The sequence below is a fragment of the Monodelphis domestica genome, chromosome 1, assembly GCF_027887165.1.
Source record: "Monodelphis domestica isolate mMonDom1 chromosome 1, mMonDom1.pri, whole genome shotgun sequence".
In the NCBI taxonomy this organism is placed as follows: Eukaryota; Metazoa; Chordata; class Mammalia; order Didelphimorphia; family Didelphidae; genus Monodelphis; species Monodelphis domestica.
Genome location: NC_077227.1, coordinates 385,111,543 through 385,131,786, shown reverse-complemented (window position 1 = coordinate 385,131,786; position 20,244 = coordinate 385,111,543). Strand labels below are relative to the sequence as shown.

At 39.1% G+C, this 20,244-nt stretch overlaps 1 protein-coding gene across 3 annotated transcripts in view; it reads right to left on the bottom strand.

Moving 5' to 3' along the window:
* Positions 1-20,244, bottom strand: part of HTR4 (5-hydroxytryptamine receptor 4) — a 95,176-nt gene that overhangs the window by 2,462 nt on the left and 72,470 nt on the right. For all 3 annotated transcript variants that reach the window (XM_056811611.1, XM_056811610.1, XM_056811609.1), the window contains exons 3-6: positions 17,256-17,381; positions 16,630-16,830; positions 9,927-10,080; positions 5,097-5,665 (exon numbers count right to left, since the gene is read on the bottom strand). In XM_056811611.1, coding sequence (XP_056667589.1) covers positions 5,097-5,665; positions 9,927-10,080; positions 16,630-16,830; positions 17,256-17,381 — 1,050 coding nt within the window. The remainder of the gene's footprint in view (positions 1-5,096; positions 5,666-9,926; positions 10,081-16,629; positions 16,831-17,255; positions 17,382-20,244) is intronic.

Here is a 20,244-nt window from a genome sequence, read left to right as displayed (position 1 = left end):
CCCCCTCTCCCCCCAATTATATATTAATCTGGTAGGTGACACTAGGGAGTGGCCCTTTGACCATCTATATCTAAATGGGAAATTTCTTTAAAATGTTCTCAACAAGTAGTCATCCAGCTTCTACATAAAGATCTCTGATGATGGAGACCTTGCCCGGATGTGACACTATATTCTTACAAAACCCTTCATGAGATTTTGACATTACCCCTTATGAGACAGGTAGTGTAGGTATTATGCTTCCAATGTTTCAACTGAGGAAATTGAGCCACAAAGTAGGAGAGTGATTTGGTTTTTTGTGAGCTGTGATTGTATTGAAACAGGAACTTCCCAGATGAGGGAACTCTCTCTACCAATAGAGGTTGCTGCCTTTTTCTGCATTTTATATTCTTAGAGAGTTGCCAAGAGGCAGAGGTGTCAAAATCTGTGGAGGGCTACATGCAGTCTGAACCAGATTAAAATGTAATTGGTAAAAATTTGATAAAATAAATAAACTACAATGGAACAGAGATAATATTAACTTGTTTTCTAAGTTCACATGTGGCCAGCAATGATTTATTTTGACTGGAGTTTGGCCTAGAGCACTGAGAAACTAAATGACTTGACAACCACTAGGCCAGTATGTGTCAGCTAGGATTTGAATCCAGGTTTTCCTTATTCCATGGCCCATTTGGGAGTGGATTCAGACAGATGTTATATCTAAAAATATAAATAAGCAAGAACCACCGTGTAATAATGGAGACTAGTTCTCTACTTGGGAGAGCAAGGGATATCAGATCCTAGTAAAATGTGGGGGCCTTCTAAACCTAACTTTGCTCTTTGCTCCGGGGTCTGCCCTTTCTTATGTCCCCCTTAAAAAGGAAGAATGAGGTGTGAACAAAGAATATTAAGGAATGTCAAAGAACAATGGCAAGGAATAAAGAATAATAGGTTATCTTTGCCATTGCTTCCCCATCCCTCCAGCAGTGTCCCGCACATAACAAATGCTATAATAAATACTCATTGAAAGAAAGAGCCAATAAATGTTTGTTGGATTAGGTCGGATAATTAAGGTGAAATTAGTTTCAAGCTCAAACACTATAGCATGTCCATCATAAGGGAGCATGGCAGATCAGGAATAATGAAGAAGGAGAGCTCAGGACAAATGATTGATTATTCAGTACTGAATCAATCCTGCCCCAGGCAGAAAGTCCTCAGACCACCCAAAGCATATATTGTCTCCATTTGGCAGAGTCATCTCTATAGGCAGATGAGGACATCAAGCTGTCTTAGCTTCATGGTACTCCTAGAATTCTAGACTCTTTGAGCAAGATGGGACCTCAGAGGTCATCTATTCCAATAGGTACATAAGCAGAAATCCCTTCTATATCATAAGAATTCACATTTCCATGGTATTTTAAGTTTTACAAAGCATTCCTTTAGAACAATCTCACAAAGTATGGAATGCAAATGCTACTGTTCCCATTTTATAGATGAGTAAATTGAGATCAGAGAAGCAAAGTAATTTGTCCATGACTGCCTGCTGAATCTGCCCATTCCACTTCTGGACAGCTCAGATGGATTATTTGGAAGAGTTTCCTGAGACAGGCAGAAATCTATTTCCTGCTAACCCCTCCCTTTGCTCCTGGGTCTGCCCTCTGATCACAAAGAACCAAGGTAATCCCTCTGACCCATGGAAGCCCCAGGGAGAATTGAGATTGCTCTCATGCTACCCTCCCTTCAAGCCTTTTCTTCTCTAGGCTAAAGAGCCTATTCCTTATTCTACCATTCTAGTTGTCTTGACAATTCCAGCTTGCCACAGTTCTACCAGTATGCAGTGCCCAGAACTCAGCATAATTCTCTATAATACACAGGAGGAAGATTATGTCCTGACATCTTGTCTCCTCCACTCTTTCCTTTAGCATTTCATCCTCTCTCCCTCTCTCTCTCTCTCTCTCTCTCTCTCTCTCTCTCTCTCTCTCTCTCTCTCTCTCTCTCTCTCTCTCTCTCTCCCTCTCTCTCTCTCTCCCTCTCTCTCTCTCTCTCTCTCTCTCTCTCTCTCTCTCTCTCTCTCTCTCTCTCTCTCTCTCTCTCTCTCTCGGGCAGCTAGGTGGAGAGAGTGCCAGACCTAAAGTCAGTAAGATTCATCTCCATGAGTTCAAATCTAGCCTCAAGCACTAGCTGTGTGACCTTGGCCTAGTCATAACCCAGACTGCCTCAGTTTCCTGGTGTTGAAATAAGCTGAAGAATGTCAGAATTTCTAAAAAAAAGCTCCAAATGGGGTCACAGAGAGATAGACACAACTAAAACGGAATAAGAACCACTCTTATGGCTTCCATTGCTTTTTTTTTTAAACCCTCACCTTCCATCTTAGAATTAATACTGTATATTGGTTCCAAAGCAGGAGAGCTGTATGAGCTAGGTAAAGGAGGTTAAGTGACTTGCTCAGGGTTGTACAGCTAAGAAATGTCTAAGACCCCAGACCTCCCATCCCTAGGCCTGGCTGTCAATCCACCCACTGAGCCACCCAGCTGTCCCCACTTCAGTCACTTCTAACTTACTGTTCTATACCTCCATAATAATGATAATAGTTCACATTTATATTATTAAGATTTGTAAAGTATATACATAAACATATATAAACACCTATATATGTATCTCATATCTCTTTTGATCCTTACAACACCTTTGTGAGCTAGATGGTATTACTATCTTCATTTTATAGATGAGAAACCTGGAACTAAGAGAATTTAAGTCACTTGTCTAGGGTCATTTAGGGAATAAATGTTGGAGGCATGATTTGAACTCAGGTCTTTCTGAATCTGGCCAATATGTCAAACTGTCCTGGTATCCGGCTAAAGGGGCAAGTAGGTGGCACAGGGGATAGTATGCCAGGTCTGGAGTCAGGAAGACCTAAATTAAAATCCAGTTTCAGACCTTAAGCAAGTCACTTAACCCTGTTTACCTCAGTTTTCTCATCTGTAACATAAACTAGAGAATGAAATGACAAACCATTCCAATGTTTTTGCCAAGAAAAAAGTCTATTTAATACCCTTCACTCCTGCTTTTCCTTGCTGCTATTGCTTTCTCATAGCCTCAATCCATGTTACTCCTGGCAGGCTGAGATGCAGACCCTCCTCCTCTCTGCCCATTCAAGTACTACCCATCTTAAGGCTGAATGACTTCTTGTCCAGAATGTTGTCAAGAGGATTCTTATTCAGGTATAAGCTGGATAAGATGCCCTCTGAGGTCCTGCCAGCTCTGTAATTCCTGAACTAACTCAATCCTACTTTCTCTAAGAAGTCTCCAATGTGCCGTGAGCCCTTCCCCTTCTGAATTCCTTTGGCACCTATCAAATGTATGCTCTAGAATCACAGATTTGTTTCACTTACATTGTTTCCTAACTACACTCTCTGCCCCTCCGGAGCCTTATGCTTCTCTTGTGTCCTTTCTCCTTCCTTCCTTCCTCCCCGCCCCTCCAACTTTTGTGGCTAACTTAGATTTAGGCATATAGTAGGAGGTAGGTAAGTATTTCATAAAACCTTCCATGTTAGATCAAGAAGGAACCTAAGAAGCCATCTAGTCCAATGATCAGCATTTTCCAGAGGAAGAAGCCCTCTTCTTCCTGTGACCCTTTAGAGAGCCACAAGACTTGTCTGAAATGACATAGGCAGAGCCAGGATTAAACACCAAATCCAATGTCTGAGATTTAAAGTACTTTACACCATATTATGCTGCCTTCGTTCTTTTGTCTTGTTTGAGTCTGGATAGAATGAGTTTTCCTAGAACCAATCTTGATTAGAATCAGAGAGGGATAGACCATTAGCATAAGAAAAGTTTTTCTTATAACAAAGATCATAGAATGGCCAAACTAGAAATGAATTTAGAGATCATGGAGTCTAGTCCCTGTATTTTATAGATGGGGAAGTCAAGTGTCTAAGAAAGCTACTCATATCTGCAATTTGTCACAGAACTAGTACAAGAATTCAACTCTTTTGACCTCCAGTCCAATGAAGGAAGAAAAGCTCAGTTCATGAAACCATTCCTGAAACTTGGGAGATAATCAGGACCTAGAAAAAGATACGTCATACAAAACACTGGGAAATGCCACTAAACTCATTCTTAGAAAACACTAGTGTTTCATGGAACCACAGATTATTGGACCTGAAGAGACACTTAAGACCCAGCAAGTTCAATCCCCTTCATTATACACATGGGAAAAACCGGGGTTCAGGTGGAAAGTAACTTATCCAAGGTCATAAGCCAAGTTAATGATAGAGCTGAGACTAAATCTCAGTTCCCCTGACTCCTTCTAAAGAGCAGTATCTATCCTCTCCTCCCTCTTCTTTTTTTGCCCTTCTCACCCTTGAGACCATCCTTTGAGACTGGGTTGCTAATGAAGGGAATGAGAAACATGTGTCAGAGGAACATGACCTGGCTATGCCAGTTGGGAGGAGGTTAGTTAGAATCTAAAGGGTGCCAAGGAAGATGTTCATTGCAATACCTTACAGGTTCATGGCCATTATTTTGTGGCTATTTGATGGATTTGTTTGGAAAGAAATTGTGTCCCCTCTATCTCTGGGAAAGAAGAGATGATACATTCCATTTCCTACTACAATTTCATCTAGCATTCTATATCTGTTATCAGAAATACCCTTTGTGAAAAAAAGTTGTGGGATATTCTCCCCTTTCATAAGATTCTGTGGTATAGTGGATTCAGTGATGGACTTGGAGTAAGGAAGACTTGGGTTCAATATCCTTTTGCTACCGTCAATAGTTGTATAGCCATGTGCAAGTCATTTAACCTCATTAAACCTCAGTTTCCACAACTGTAAAATAAAGCGAGTTGGATTTAATGGCTTCTTAGGTAAATTCCAAATCTAAATATAGGATCCTATGAAAATTTGCAAGCTGAAAGAGACATTAGAGGTCATATAATTCAATTCCCTCACTTCATACATGAGAAAACTGAAAGCCACTGAAAGGAAGTGACATACCCAAGGTCACAAAAAGTAATAAGTGGAGAGCCAAGATTCAAACCTAGATATTTTGAATCCAAATCTATGACATCTCTACTGCACCATGCTGCTTTTCTGAGTAAGTTGTGCCCCGTCACTCACCTTAACACATGCGTAGACCCATTGATGGTGGTGGTGGAACAGGGGACTGTCTGACCCAGGATAGAAGGCCTCCGATAACGTTCCTCATCACAGCACAGAATGATAAGGAAAGCTCGACGAAATGCCTTATTCAGGAAAGCATAGAGAAAAGGGTTGAGGCCTGAGTTAATGTAGCCAAGCCAGAGGAAAGTGGTCCACAGCTGGGCAGGGACACTATAGCCCACAAATGGGTCAATGATGTTGGTGACAAAGAATGGGGCCCAGCAGAGGCAGAAGCAGCCCATGATGATGCATAGGGTCTTGGCGGCCTTGGTTTCTGTCTTCATGCGATGAGTGCTATGTTGATCGGGGGGTTCTCGGCGACCCTCCGCAGGAGTGCCAGCCCTCTGCAGGATCCGAATCTGGCGTGCATGCTCCTTGGCAGTGATGTAGATACGGTAGTAGGCTAAGACCATCAGAATAAATGGGATGTAGAAGGCTACCACTGAGCATGTGATAGCATAGGGTTTGTTGACCATGAAGATACAGTAGGTGGAGTTTGAGTCTTGATCAAATTGCCTCTTCTCTATCTGGAAGAAGAAAATAGAAAAAGAAGCATTCATCATTGTAACTTTGGGAAGAAAGTAACACACAGTACTTGGATATTAGATTCATTGTGGAGAAGAATAACATTGGATTTAGAGTCAGAAGAGTTTGGGTCCAAATCCCAGCTCTAATACTTAACACTTATTTGACCAGAGGAAAGAAGTTCTTTTCCAGGAGCTTCAGTTTCCTCATCTATACAGTGAGCAGATTGGACTAGATGCTTTTCAAGTCCTTTATGCCTCTGTTCCTTGGTCTCCAATGTTGGGAGAGGCAATCAAGGTCCCAGTAGACTTTCTGGAGGATCAGATTCATGTTCTATATTGTAGCAGCCCACCCCCTAGCTATGGGCAAGGGGAACAGTTGGTATGTGCAGATTGCCTTAGAAGAGAGCATGCTCGGTCTTGAGCATGCTCAGTATTGCTCATGGCTGGGAAGGCCTCTGACCCTTGACCCCAGCTTCTCCCAGGTTAGGCGGGAAAACAGGTTTCTTTGTTCTCCCCTGGTTAAGAGAAACCACACCTATGCCTTGTCATTAACCAATTAGAATCATCCCTATGTATTGTGTATATTTGCATATCAAAAACTATAAGTAGCCCAGCAAGCTCCGCCTCTCTCTCCTTCTCTTTCAAGCTAGCTGATGGCTGTCCTTGCAGGAGCTTGGCCTCTGGCCAAGCTCCATCTCTAATCTTTCTCTATTCACCTCTCTGACCTGTGTGGTATGGATCTCAGGACTGGTAAAAGCCTACGGAATGGTCCTTTGATCAGAGCTTAGCTGTGGCTCATTGATAATTAATAAAGACTCATTCTGACCACCTCATATCTCTAATTGGACTCCGTCATCCCCCTCGTGGGATCCAAAACTTCTATCCTGTCTCTATCTTCCTACCTTGTGGCTTCTCTCCCCTCTGAGAGAGCTACATATATCATCCAGATCACAACACTGAAGAAAAGCATCAAAGTGTCCCCAAAAGAGCCCAAAGACCCAAGTTCTCTTTCAGCATAGCCATTATCACCTGGTGACCTCAAACAAGTGATTTCCTCTCTGTAAGTCTCAGTTTCCAGTGCATAAAATAGTAATAATGACATATTAGCATTCTTTTATTTCCAAAGCAGCTGGCCCTGGCCTTAGGAAGTCCCGAGTTAAAAATAAGCACATATACTTATTAGCTGTGTGATCCTGGGCAAGTCACTTAACTGCTGTTTGCCTCAGTTTCCTCAACTATAAAAGAGGAAATAATACTACGTCATAGAGTTGTTGTGAGGATCAAGGGAGATAATATTTGCCAAAAGCACTTAGAATTGTGCCTGGAAAATAAAAGCCATTATATAAATGCATATTCCCTTCCCTTTTCCCTCTCTTCAAGAATTGTAGAGATCAAATGAGAGAATCTATGTAAACTGTTAGCTAACCATAGACTGCTTTATAATTGTGAGCTGTTATTATTGAAATTTTTATTGTCACTTGTCCACCAATTTTCCTCTGAGGACTTAATTTGTTATAAAGGTGATCCTAGGTTCTCAAAGACCGAGTCAGTAGAGTACAATCCTTAGAATGTCCTGCCAAGCTAGTCAGACTTTGAGCATTTCCTTGGCTAAGGGTTGGATGATGGTCATTTGAAGACCAACCAGAGTACTTAAAGACACCTTGATTAAAAGGTTGGCTGCTGGTGACAAATAATTTTGACAAGAATAATTCATGAAAAATGTCTAAGGTGGAAGAAATTGGAATGTGGGCTTGTAGATGGAGTGCCCACACTAGTGAAATCATAGCTCTTTGAAAGCTGTGATATTTTCTTCAAAATTGTGAAATTAAGTAATTTCATGGGAGATTGGTTCTCAATAACTATTATGCACCTATACTATGGGTTAAATGCAGGCCTTGGGAAGTCATTTTCTCTTTCTTCATTTGAACCTCCAGACAGGAAAGAATTGGAATGCAAATAGATTGTGACAAGCTATAATGAGTCAATTATAATGAAATAAAATTTAATATAGATGAATGAGAAACAATACCTATGGGGTTTTTAAAAAACATCAATCACTACCAGAACAGGATTGGGGAGAATATTGGTAGGTACCAGTTCCTGTGGAAAGAACCTGAAGGTCTTTTTAGACTACAAGCTAAAAAAAAAAAGGCACTAGCAAGTCATGGTAGCCTTTGGCTTCTAATATATGCATTAAGAGTTGGTGTTCAAGGGGCAGCCAGGTGTCTCAATGGATTGAGAGCCAGGCCTAGAGAAGAGAGATCCTGGCTTCAAATCTGACCTCATATATGTTGTAGCTGGGTGGTCTCGGGCAAGCACTTAACCTCCATTACCTAGCTCTTATTGCTCTTCTGCCTTGGAACTCATACTTAATATTGATTCTAAGGTGGAAGGAAAGGGTTAAAATAAAAAAGAGTTGGTGTCTAGAATGAGAAATGATAGGTCAGTCAGACCACATAGCTGGAGCACTGGGTCTCACTTCTGGATACCACATTTTATGAAGGAATAAACAAATTGGAGCTCATGGAGAGAAAAGAAACACTGGACAACTGACTCATATGTGTACCAATTGACAGAACCAGGGATATTTAGGTTGGAGAAGGGAATGTTTTGGTGATATTTGTATCATCATCATCATGTAGAAGAGGGATTAAACTTGTCCCTGTCAATCCCAGAGGGAAGAACTAGTAGTAAAGATTAGAAATTGCCCAGAAATAGATTTTAATTTTATATAAACTAAATCCTATCATTAGAGCTGCCTTCCAATGTCAGAATGGACTGCTTCCAGATGTGGTAAACTCTATCTCACTGGAAGTTTTCAAGTGGAGGTTAGATGACCTTTTGTCAAAGATGTCACAAAGAATTTTTGTAAGATGATGAGTTGGGCTCATGTTCTCTGAGATCCTTTCTAATTCTGAATCCCTAGGATCTATTTTCAGGTTCTTTGAAGATCATTCCCTCTTCTATACCTCAAGGGGTAAGTGTTTGAAGATATAAGGACAAGGATCTAAGCACCATTTTGTGGGTAATGGGTTTGTTTTTCTGGGTTTTCTTCATTTGTTTTCTTTTCTTTATATCTCCAGTTCTTAGCTTAGTGCCTGGAACATAGTAGGCACTAAATAAACACTTTTTTCACTTGACTTGAAAAATCATTCTTGGAAAGGACTCAAGGGATTTAATGTTTGACTTGAAAGTTACTTCTCATTGTTGTCAAATTGTTTTTAATCATGTCAGACTCTTTTTGAGCTCACTTGGGTTCTCTCGGTGAAGATACTAGAGTGGTTTATCACTTCCTCCTCCAGGTCATTTTATAGATGAGGAAACTGAGGCAAACAGGGTTGAGTGATTTGCTTGAGATCACCCAGCTAGTAAGTAGCTGAGGCCAGATTTGAACTCAGGAAATTGAGTCTTCTTGATTCAAGGCTCAGTACTCTGTCTCCCTGTACCACCTAGCTGGCCCCCAAAGCTACTAAGCCACAACTAATATGTGACCAAGTACTCTCATTAACAGAGAGATTTTGTCCATAGATGCTGAACCTCACAATAAGTATAACTTAAAATACATAAAACCTAAGAGCTGCAGAGTCCTAGAATATAGAATCCCAGAATGTCAGAACTGGAAGAGACTTTCAAATAGAGAATGTCAGAGCTGGAAAGAGTTTTAAAATATTTATCACAGTAGACAAGAAATGAAAGGCATTTTAGTGATGATAGAGTCGGATCTTATTTTACATCCAAAGATGGGTATTGGGGAAATAACTTTCTCAGAACCACACAAAGTTAGTTGTAACAACAGGACTAGAACCCAAGATTCCTGATTTTCATGTCTTCTGCCATGTCTACCAGCTATTCATGGTCATTTGGGAAAAATCATCTAAGCCTCCTGGGTCTCTATTCCCTCATTTGTCAAATGAAGTGGCTTGAACAGATAGCCTCTATCTTTCCTGCCAGTTCTGAACCCATGATCTTATGATTTCTTCATGGCAGGAAATGTGGACAGATAAGACAAAGACTGCTTGGGGTAAATAACACAGAACTCTATATGCACTAACTTCATAATACTCCAAGTGAACAGAATGTTTGTGGGTAATGATCAGACCCCACTTAGGAATGCTACTCACAAACACACAGCAGACTCTCAGAGTTGACATTAGCATAAACCTGAGAAAGTCTCACAAATCATTTCAATTAACTGGCTTATAATCATAGTCTGGCACAAAGTTTGTTGCACATCAAGTTACTAGAGACCACATGTACTCACCAAGTCTATTATGCCAATGTTATTCCAGCGTTGCATTATGGGGAGGAAAGAAATAAACATGGGGATTACCCAACAGCCTCCGAGCATCAGGGTGATGCGTAGTGGGGTCATCTTGTTCCTATAGACCAAAGGCTGGCAGCAGATGGCATAGTACCTGGATGGAGGGAATGGAGGTAGAGGAAAGGAGATTGCAAAATGGAAGGGAAAGAAAGGATAGGGAAATATAAATGAGGGAGAGGAAAAGATTAAGGAAGGGAAAAAAGAGAAACAGAGATTATCACAGGATAACCACAGGATTTCAGAGCAGGAAAGTACTTTGGAACACAGAACATGAAAACAAGGAAGGGCAATAGAGATAATTGAGTCTAATTCCATTATTTTATTAAAAGTAGGGCCTGAGGAACATGGCACAAAGGTTCATTAACTATTTAAGCTGGAAAGGAACTGAAAGGCATCTGGTTCAATCAGCACCTAAGCAGGAATTCTTTGTATTACTTACTTCCTGAGGAACTGGGTATCCACCTTGTGCTTGAAGATCTCCAATGATAAGAAAAACTCTTAATGGGATAACCCAATCTATGGTTGGACAGCTCTGGTTGTTAGGAAATTCCTCTTTATCTTGAGTTGAGATGTTCTCTCGATATCTCCCCATTTCCCCTGCCCTTAGTTCAGTTTTTGAGGTAAAGCAGAAACAAGTTCAATCCCTCTTCTACACAAAATCCCTTCAAATACTAAAGGACAGTCATTGTGTCCCTCTGTGGCTTCTATTCTCCAAGCAAAACATTCCTATTTCCTTTAACTGATCTTCAAAGGCTGGGATTTCAAGTCTTCTGATCATATTCTCTGGAATGAAGTCTAGCCTGGGATCAGAGAAGATCTAGTCTTTAGAGATCATCTTGTTCAAGGTTCCTAATCTGGAATCTGTGAATTTACTTCAAAAATATGATGAAAACTGTATATCAATCTAATTGGGTTTATTTATAATCCTATGTGTTTTCATTTGTGCATTTTAAAACATTATTCTGAGGAGATCATAGATTTCATCAGATTGATGAAAGGGATCCATGGCACACACACAAAAAAGAATGTTAAGAATTCTTTATCAAATCCAACCTTCTCATTTTACATTTTGAAAAAATCAAGGCCCAGATAAATAACATCCAAGGTCAAGTAGTAATAGCAAAGCCAGAATTCCAAATCAGACCACCCAAAACCAAATTCATAATCCTTTGCACTCAACTGGTCCTTCCTAAAAGGTGGTACCCAAAGCTGAAGTCAGTTCTCCAGTTGAACCAGGGACAAGGACACTAAGGACAATACATCTTTCTACATCTGGAATAGCCAATGAACTTGACCCTACAGCGTCAGGTCACATCTAGAATCTATATGATCTTTTAGGGAAAACCTTGACAAGCTGGCATGGGTCCAAAGGAAGGCATCTAAGACAAAAAGGGGATTTGTAATCATGTCCTGCAAGGACTAGTTCAATGAACTTTAGATTTTGAGTCTGGTCAGAAAAAGGAAAGGACAGAAACTGGTAATCATTCCTTTTAAGCACTTGAAGGGATGACATAGGGCAGAAATATTGAACTAGTTTTGCTTACTGCAGAGAGCATAACTAAAAGCAATTGGCAAGAGAACAAGGGAGACAGATTATTATTTTTTTTTAATCCTTACCTTCAGTCTTAGAATCAATACAAAGTACTGGTTCCAAGGCAGAAGACTGGTAAATGCTAAGCAACTGGGGTTAAGTGACTTTCCCAGGATTATACAGCTAGGAAGTTTCTGAGGTCACATTCGAACCCAGGACCTTCTGTCTCCATTCTGGATCTCTATCCACTGAGCCAGCTAGCTGCCTGGGGAGCAGATTTTCATGAAAAGCACCCACAGTCTTACTGCTACTAACTAATCCTTTTAGATTGTGAGTTCCTTGAGAACAGAGGGTTATCTTTCTTTTTATTAATTGTATCTCTAGCACTTAGAACAGTGTCTGATACATAGTAGATGCTTAGTAAATGTTTAATGGATTATTGGATTGGAAAAATAGCAGATCTGAAGTGAGACCTCTAGCACAGTGTCTCTAAATTCAGTATTCTTTCTACTAAGCTCTATTACCTCCCTTCAACTATATATTTCCAATTAGTGTTGTATAATATTTCAGTGTACACAGAAACATAAAATGTTCAGAATTTAGAAGGACCTTACAGGATATTATCATCAAAGATGAAAAAAACAAGATAATAACAAGAATGACTCTTTGTAAAGTGTTTTACATGTATTATATAAATTGATCTCCAATATATAGCCCAACCTTTGCCTGGCCAGGAATCCTTTCCACATGGTTCTCTAAAAGTGGTAGGCAGCTATGTGGCACAGTAGATAGAACATTGGACTTGAGGTCAGGAATCTGAGTTCAAATTTGACTCTAGACACTTATTAGCTATGTGACCCTGGGCAAGTCACTTAACTGTGTTTGCCTCAGTATTTATAAAATAAGATGGAGAAGGAAATGGCAAACCACTCTAGTCTCTTTGCCAAGAAAACCTTAATGGTCTCACAAAGAATCAAATGTGACTAAAATGACTGAATGGTAACAACAGAGGTGGTCATCCAGCCTCCATGAGGAGTCCATTTCTAACAACAGATGATGAGGGCAGAAGATTTGTTCTCTTATTATGATGCACAGAATATTGCTGGAAGAAACTTTAGCACATAGAGAATAAAATGAGTTGAAAAAAGCTTTAGAGATCATTAATTAAATCCTTTTGTCTTATAGAGAAGGCAATTAAGTCCCCAAAATTGGAAAGGACTCATGCTCCTTGAAATAAGAGTTGGAAAAGGTTTATATATGTATATATATATATATATATATATAAGAGTTTGATCAGAATAGCCTCAAACCTGAAGGAATGATTTTGGGCCTGAATATGTGTTTCCAAAGGGAAGATCAGGTCATGGGCGTAGGCAGTAAGAGATGGTGAATATATGTTGGTCCCATTTAGCATTCAGTTAGAAGACTGCTTCTATCTAAACTTTTGTTTTTAGTTTTCCATCATTCAAGATCTTCCAGTGGGTGCTTACTGATCACTTGTCCAGCATACTTTAGAAAGAATTCATGCTTAACCACGCTTTCAACTAGGTAGTCCCTGAGGTCCCTTCCAGCTCAGAGATGCTGTGATTCTACAACTACTGACTTGACCACTTCCTGCCCTCTGCCTCATTGAGCTTCCCCATCTATAAAATGTGGATGATAAAGCCTGCACTTGTTTTCTCACAAGGACATTGAGAAGAAAGCACTTTGTCAGTCATAGCATTCTGAATCTAAATTAAATGTTCTTTTTAGGCACAAGAATTCAGAGATGCTGTAATAGTAGTGCTAGAGAAATGTCAGCTACTACTCAGCTTGTCTAGGACATCTGGTCCCAACTCCATTCAATTTCACTTCTTAGCCATTACATTTCCAAAGAGAAGTGAATCACCAAGATAGTCAGTCAACAAGCTTTTAATCAGTGCCTACTCTGTGCCAGGCACTATGCTCAGAGCTGCAGAGAAAAATAGTTGCTTGGGATAAGGCAGTTGCAGTGCACTTTGTCCTGACCAGGAAGTGATTAGTATAGCCAAGGTGCTCTGGATTTAATTAAATCTAAAAAGTCAACATGGCATCATGGACAAAGCACTAGTTTTAATAAGACATCCTGGGTTCAAAACCTGACTGGACTGGGCTAGAGAAGCTCATCTTACAGTTCTCATCAGTCCCTAAATCTCCTAGGTCCTGCGGCTTACTAAATGTGCCAACTTGGGGCAGTTCTTCAGGCTCTCAGTTTCAGGCTCCTTATACACAATCCCAGGGTGATACTGCTTCTTCTTCTTCTCTCTCACATGGGTTTTGTGGGGAGAAAAAGTAGATAACTTCAAAACATTTTATGGGCACAAACTATTATTAGTATATATTTCCCATAGACTCCCTTCCAGTATGGGAAGTAATAAAGGATAGATCTTAAAAATCAACCTTTCAAATACAAAAAGAGAGACATGGCTAGACCATAGCACAAGTGAAAAGGACCTATGGGTCTTAGTCAATCACAGAGTTAACATGTGTCAACGGTGTGATGTTACAGGTAAAAAGAAAACAACAAAATAACAAAAACAGTATGATACATGGCTGTCGTAATGTCCTTGTTCTGAGAGTTCCCTTGTTCCATCAACTTATTCTTATATGGCATGGATTTGAATCCTCTTCCATTATGGTCACCCTCTCTGGAAACTGATCAACTTGTCAACATCCTTCTTAAAATGTGGGTATAGAACTGCATAGAAAACCCACCCGGGGGGGGGGGGGTGTTAAGCTTAAAAGGAAGGGAAGAAGCACTTATATAGCACGTTCTATGTGCCAGACACTGTGCTAAGTGCTTTTAAAATAAATAGTATCTCATTTGATCCTCATAATAACCCTGGTGAGGTAGGTGCTGTTATTATACTCATTTTATAATTGAGGAAATTGAGGCACTCAGAAATTAAGTGATTGTCCAGTCACATAACTTGTAAGTGGCTTAGGCTGAATTTGAACACAGGATTTCTGTATCCAGATCTCATGCTCTATCTGTTTTGATACCAGTTGCCTCTGGGCCTTTTCTCTTGAAAAAGCATACCCCCCCCAAAAAAAAACCAAACAACTCTTTTCTCACTGCATGTCTAGAGGCAACGCTCTTCCCCTTCTGTGCCTCAATTTCCTTCCTGTGAAGGGGCAGAGTATAACAGGAATATAATAATAATTTGTATTTATGGAGAACTATAATTTTATTCATCTTTGCAATAACACTTTGAGTCAGGTGCTATTATTACCTCCATCTTATAGCTTCTTCATGAAGCTGAGGTTCAGAGATGTTCAGAGATTTACCTAGAGTCAACAGTATCTGTTTGTAAGTATCTGAAGCAGAGTTTGAAGTCAGGTCTCATAGGATCATAGATTTGGGGCTAGAAGTGACATTAAAAATCATTTTTGTCCAATCTCATTTTATAAATGAGGAAATGGAGGCACAGAATGATTAAAAAACTAATCCCAGGTCACCTCGTTACTGAGTGTCTGAAAAAGGTTTTGAACCCATGTCTTCCTGATTCTAAGTCAAGCACTCTATCCACTTGAATAATCTTGTCACCTTTCACTTTCCTTAACCCTGGACACTTTGCTTTCTTTAATATGATTTATGATCCATTGGTGTTTTCTTACATCAACAATGTCCTCACTATGCTTACCTTTTTCCAAGTTAAAAATGTCTATTCCCTTTATGGCTTTGAGTTTCTTCACTATCTTGGTTTTTTCCCATCCTAGTAATCAGTGAAGCTACTCAATATTTCTCCTAACAGGAATTATCCAGATTCACAATGCCATTCCTCTTCCATTATTAAAGTGAATAAGCTGACATGTTTTTTGAGTTCAAATCCAGCCTCACTTGCTACATATGTGATTCTGGGCAAGTCACTTAATCCTGTTTGCTTCAGTTTCCTCATATGCCAAAGGAACTAGAGGGAAATGGCAAACTACTCCAGTATCTTTGCCAAGAAAACCCCCTGACTTGGACAAGCCTGAAAACAACTGAACAATGAAAAGCTCATGATAAATATTTTTCAATATAATAAACTTTAGAGATGTTTCATACTAGGATCCTAAACATTCCTTATTTGTATAAGTAGACTTTAAAGTTCTAGCCTAGCCCATTACATTTCTAGATAAGGAAATTGAGGTTCGAGAGGAAGAAATTACTTTCTTAGTTTACTCAGTAAGTAAATGGCAGGTGTAAGATTTGAACAGTTCCTTTGACTTCACTCCAGTCAGTGTTATTTCCATTACATATGGATGCCTCAGGGGCAGCTGGGTAGCTCAGTGGATTGAGAGCCAGGCCTAGAGATGGGCAGTCCTGGGTTCAAATCTGACCTCAGACACTTCCCAGCTGTGTGACCCTGGGCAAGTCACTTAACCCCCATTGCCTAGCCCTTATCACTCTTCTGCCTTGGAGCCAATACGCAGTATTGACTCCAAGACGGAAGGTAGGGGTTTAAAAAAATAATAAAATAAAAAAATATATATGGATGCCTCCTTCTTATGCAGGGAGGTAATGCTTGAGGTAGGTCAAAGAAGCAAGATATTAAAATTTCATTTTTATTAATAAGATAGTAAAATTATGTATTTTTTGCCATACAAATAATAGACCTACTAAATATTAGTAGAGGGCTCTTTATGGCCAAAAAAAAAATCACCATCAATCTGTCAGTTCACTAGTGATGAGCTTCTGAATTTAGTTAGTTTGGCCTTTGGTGGATAGATTCATAGTGGATCACTGGGTGCCAACTCCAAGCTTTCTGAGCCCAGGAAATCTTGCCAAGATTGGGGTAGGTACAGTGACATAACTGGAGAAGGAAATGGTAAACTACTCTAGTATCTGTCAAGAAAATCTAATGGACAGTATTGGTATGCTTTGGTCCACAAGGTTGCAAAAGAGTTAGATGCAACTGAATGACTAAACAACAACAGTGATATAACTTCTGTGATTGCAGGACCTCTCCACACCATGAGAAAAAGTATTCACACTGATATCTTAAAAATTAAAACTTAGCTAAACTGGAGGAAATAAAGAACTCCAATCCAAAGTCTCCATAGAGCAGGGGCAGGTTCAGAGGGTAGCTTTGTACATGAGCCTATTCTTACCTGTCTAGAGAAATGCAGCACAGGTGGAAAATTGAGGCTGTGGTGAGCAGAACATCTAGAGATGTTCGGACCAGGCAAAACATCTCTCCATAAATCCAAACATCTTGGACCAGTTCAATAGCACCAAATGGCATGACCAGCACCGAAACAAGCAAATCCGCAAAGGCCAAGGAGACAATGAAATAATTTGTTTTTATTTTCCTGTGATATGAACAAAAGGAAGAATATTCTATTTTGTGGAATTAATTGTAGAATTTTTCACTCATTAAACTAGGCATTTCCCTAAAACTTTTGAAAACTTTCTGTCTTTATGATTTCAGCCTTTCTTTACAACCTCTAGTTTTGATTTCAAATGAAGGGGAAGGACCAAGTCTTCTGTAAGATATATTCTGACAGTCTGCATACTAAATTCCCTTCTCTTTCTTAAATTCCATATTCTATGTTCTAAGGTTCCTTCTAGCTCTGATATTTCATGCATTTTGCTTTGAGAGCCTATATTTCAATGTATATTCTATCCCAATAATCTTATGAATTGGTGAATCTATTTTTAAAATGGTCTCGAAACCTCCAAATCATTATCTCTTCCAAAGGAAATTATGTTAAATAGAACGCCTAAGAAGGCTCACCTGAGTTGTCTGTCCCTGCACACAGCCACCATCACCAGTAGGTTCCCCAGTATGGCCATTAGGATGACTGCAGAGAGGAAGATGAGCAGTCCAATCTTCTCTGCATACCTGAAACCCTCCCCGGAACTGAAAAGAGAGAGAGAATAATGAGCACACAGATAATCCAAAGGAAGAAGACACACCGTTAATTTTCAATTTGTGTGAAATCAGTTTTGTCATCATCAGGACCATTGCCACCATAACCATTGCCATCATCATTGCTCTCAACACTACACTAACATCACTGCCAGCATCACATCATTATCATCAATCATCTAGGATCATTGTATCATTATCATCATAATTGCCACCACAACCTCCATGAAAACCATCATTGATCATCAGGACCATTAACACCAATTTTATCAGCATTCTATAATCACTGACATCATTGTCACCACCATCATTATCATTACTACTATCATCATCATTTTCTTTATCATAATCATATCTTTAAAATTGTTCTAGTAAAACTCTTTACAAGATGTTTACAAATAAAAGTTTATATAAGTGTTGGTTTATTTTTTTAAAGGGGCAGTGAGGTTGGATAGTGGATAGAGCACTGGGTCTAGAATCAAGAAATCCTGAATTCAAATCTGAAATCAGACATTCACTAGCTGTGTAATCCTGTACACATCACTTAACCAAGTTTGTCTCAGTTTCCTCAGGTGTAAAATGAGATGGAAAATAAAATGGCAAACTATTCCAGGATCTTTGCCAAGAAAAACCCAAAAGGCATCCTGAAGAGCCAAACATGACAGATACAACTGAACAACAAAATTTAAAAAAACAAAACAAAACAATGACAGTATTTCAAAATCACTTTGAATTTCTAATGAATGTAAAATATCAGTTTTATCTATATAAAACCCTTCATGCATATTCTACAGCATATTTCTCTTTTTTTCTTGTTTATACTAGTGTTTATAAGTCATTGGCTTGAAAACTCACGAATCAAAGTTTCGTGCATTCCACTGCTTTAAAAAAAAGTTAAATTGTATTTAAAAATTTTTAAACTTTATCTTCCATTTTAGAATCAATGCTATGTGTTAGCTCTAAGATAGAAGAATAATAAGGGCTAGGCAATGGTGTTAAGTGGTTTGCCCAGGGTCACATAGCTAGGAAATGTCTAATTCTAAATTTGAACTCAATACCTCCCATATCCAGGCCTGGCTCTCTATCCACTGAGGCTCCTAGCTGCCCCCAAACTATACAAAAGTTTTAATTTTCAGTTTAAGGCATGGTCATTTGTAAAGTATAAATTTTGTAAAATTCAAGTTATGCACCATTTTAAAGGTCAAAGCTAGCCTTCCTGATTACTCATGCTCTGAGTCATATCATGCTAGTTACCAAAAAACATTCAATAGACATTATTTATAGAGAGCAGTCCATATTATCATTCAGATTTTTAAAGAATAATGTCTTGTAGGAAATTCAGAACCACTTTGTCCTATTAGACATGGAAAATTTCACTCTAGGAATGGTTAAAAGAACTGTAGCTATTTTGTCTGGGGAAGAGAAGGCCAATGAGGTCAAGTAATTGAAGAACTATCAGGAGGAAGAATGATTGAATTTGTTCTGATCTGTTGTAAGAGGAAGAACTAGGAGTAATGGATGGAAAGTAAAGGCAAGACAACTCAGCACGAGGGAAAAATCCTAATAATTAGATCTATCCAAAATTGGAATAGGCTGTCTAAGGAAGTAATGAGTTCCTCACTATCCCCAATAAGAGGGATTTGGAGAAGATTCTGGATTAGATGGACTCCATCAAGTTTTCTTCATACCTAGAGATCTATTATTTCATCATCATCATCCCCAAAATATATTTATTATAAGCCCACAGTATGTCAGGCTTCAGATTATGGTTTGGGGATAATAAAAGAGATTTAATCCTTTCTCTTAACATAAGCTACACTGAGAAAGATGTTACTTGGCATAGGAAGAAGTTCTTGCAAAGGTCCAAATGAGAAGTGAATTGGTAATCATGGTAGGAGCTCCTAGAAGAAAGCAATCTTGGTGGGCTGGACAGAAATGATGTTCCCAAGAAAACTTCCCAAGGGAGGCAAGTCTTGTTTTAGTGTATAAAGTTATTTAAGGGAAGAGGAAGAGTAAGGGTGCTCTAGGCAAAGAGAAATATGTGAATAAAGGATTGGAAGTGTGAAGGTTTCTGGCATGTGAGGATTCACAAACTCATTTTATTGAAAGAGTGCCATTTGTGTAGAGGTGGGATGGGAGAAAAGGTGGTACAGGTTTGGCACTACACAGTGAAAAGGCCTTGAACAACAAAACAAGGAATTTATACTCTGGTAGAATATAGGAACTGGCAAGGATTTTTGAGCAGGGAAATGGTGTGATCAGAGCTGCTCATCGAGAATGCAATATTAAAAATGGGAAAGGATCTGTTTGTACAAAAAAATACTCATAGCTGAAATGTTAGTGGTGGCAAAAAATTGGAAAATAAGGGAATGTCCTTTAACTGGAAAATGGCTAAATAAATTGTGGTAAATGATGGTGATGGAATATTATTGTGCTATAAGGAATGATGAACTGCTTGATTTCTATAAGAACTGGAAATACCTACATGAACTGATGCAGAGTGAAATGAGCAGAATCAGGAGAACATTATACACAGTAACCGAAACATTGTGAGACAATCAAATGTAATAGGCTTTACTACTAATAGTAATATAATGATCCGGGACAATTCTGAAGGACTTATGAAAAAGAATGCTATCCACATCCAGAGAAAGAACTGTGGGAGTAAAAGTTCAGAAGAAATACATGATTTATCACTTGTTTATATGGGCATAGGATTTGGGGGGTTGGTTTTAAAAGATTACTTTATTATAAAAATAAAGTATAATAATATAGAAATAGGTATTGAGTGATAATATATGTATAATCCAATGGAATTGCTTGTCAGTTCTGGGAGAGGGGAAAAAAAGGAGAG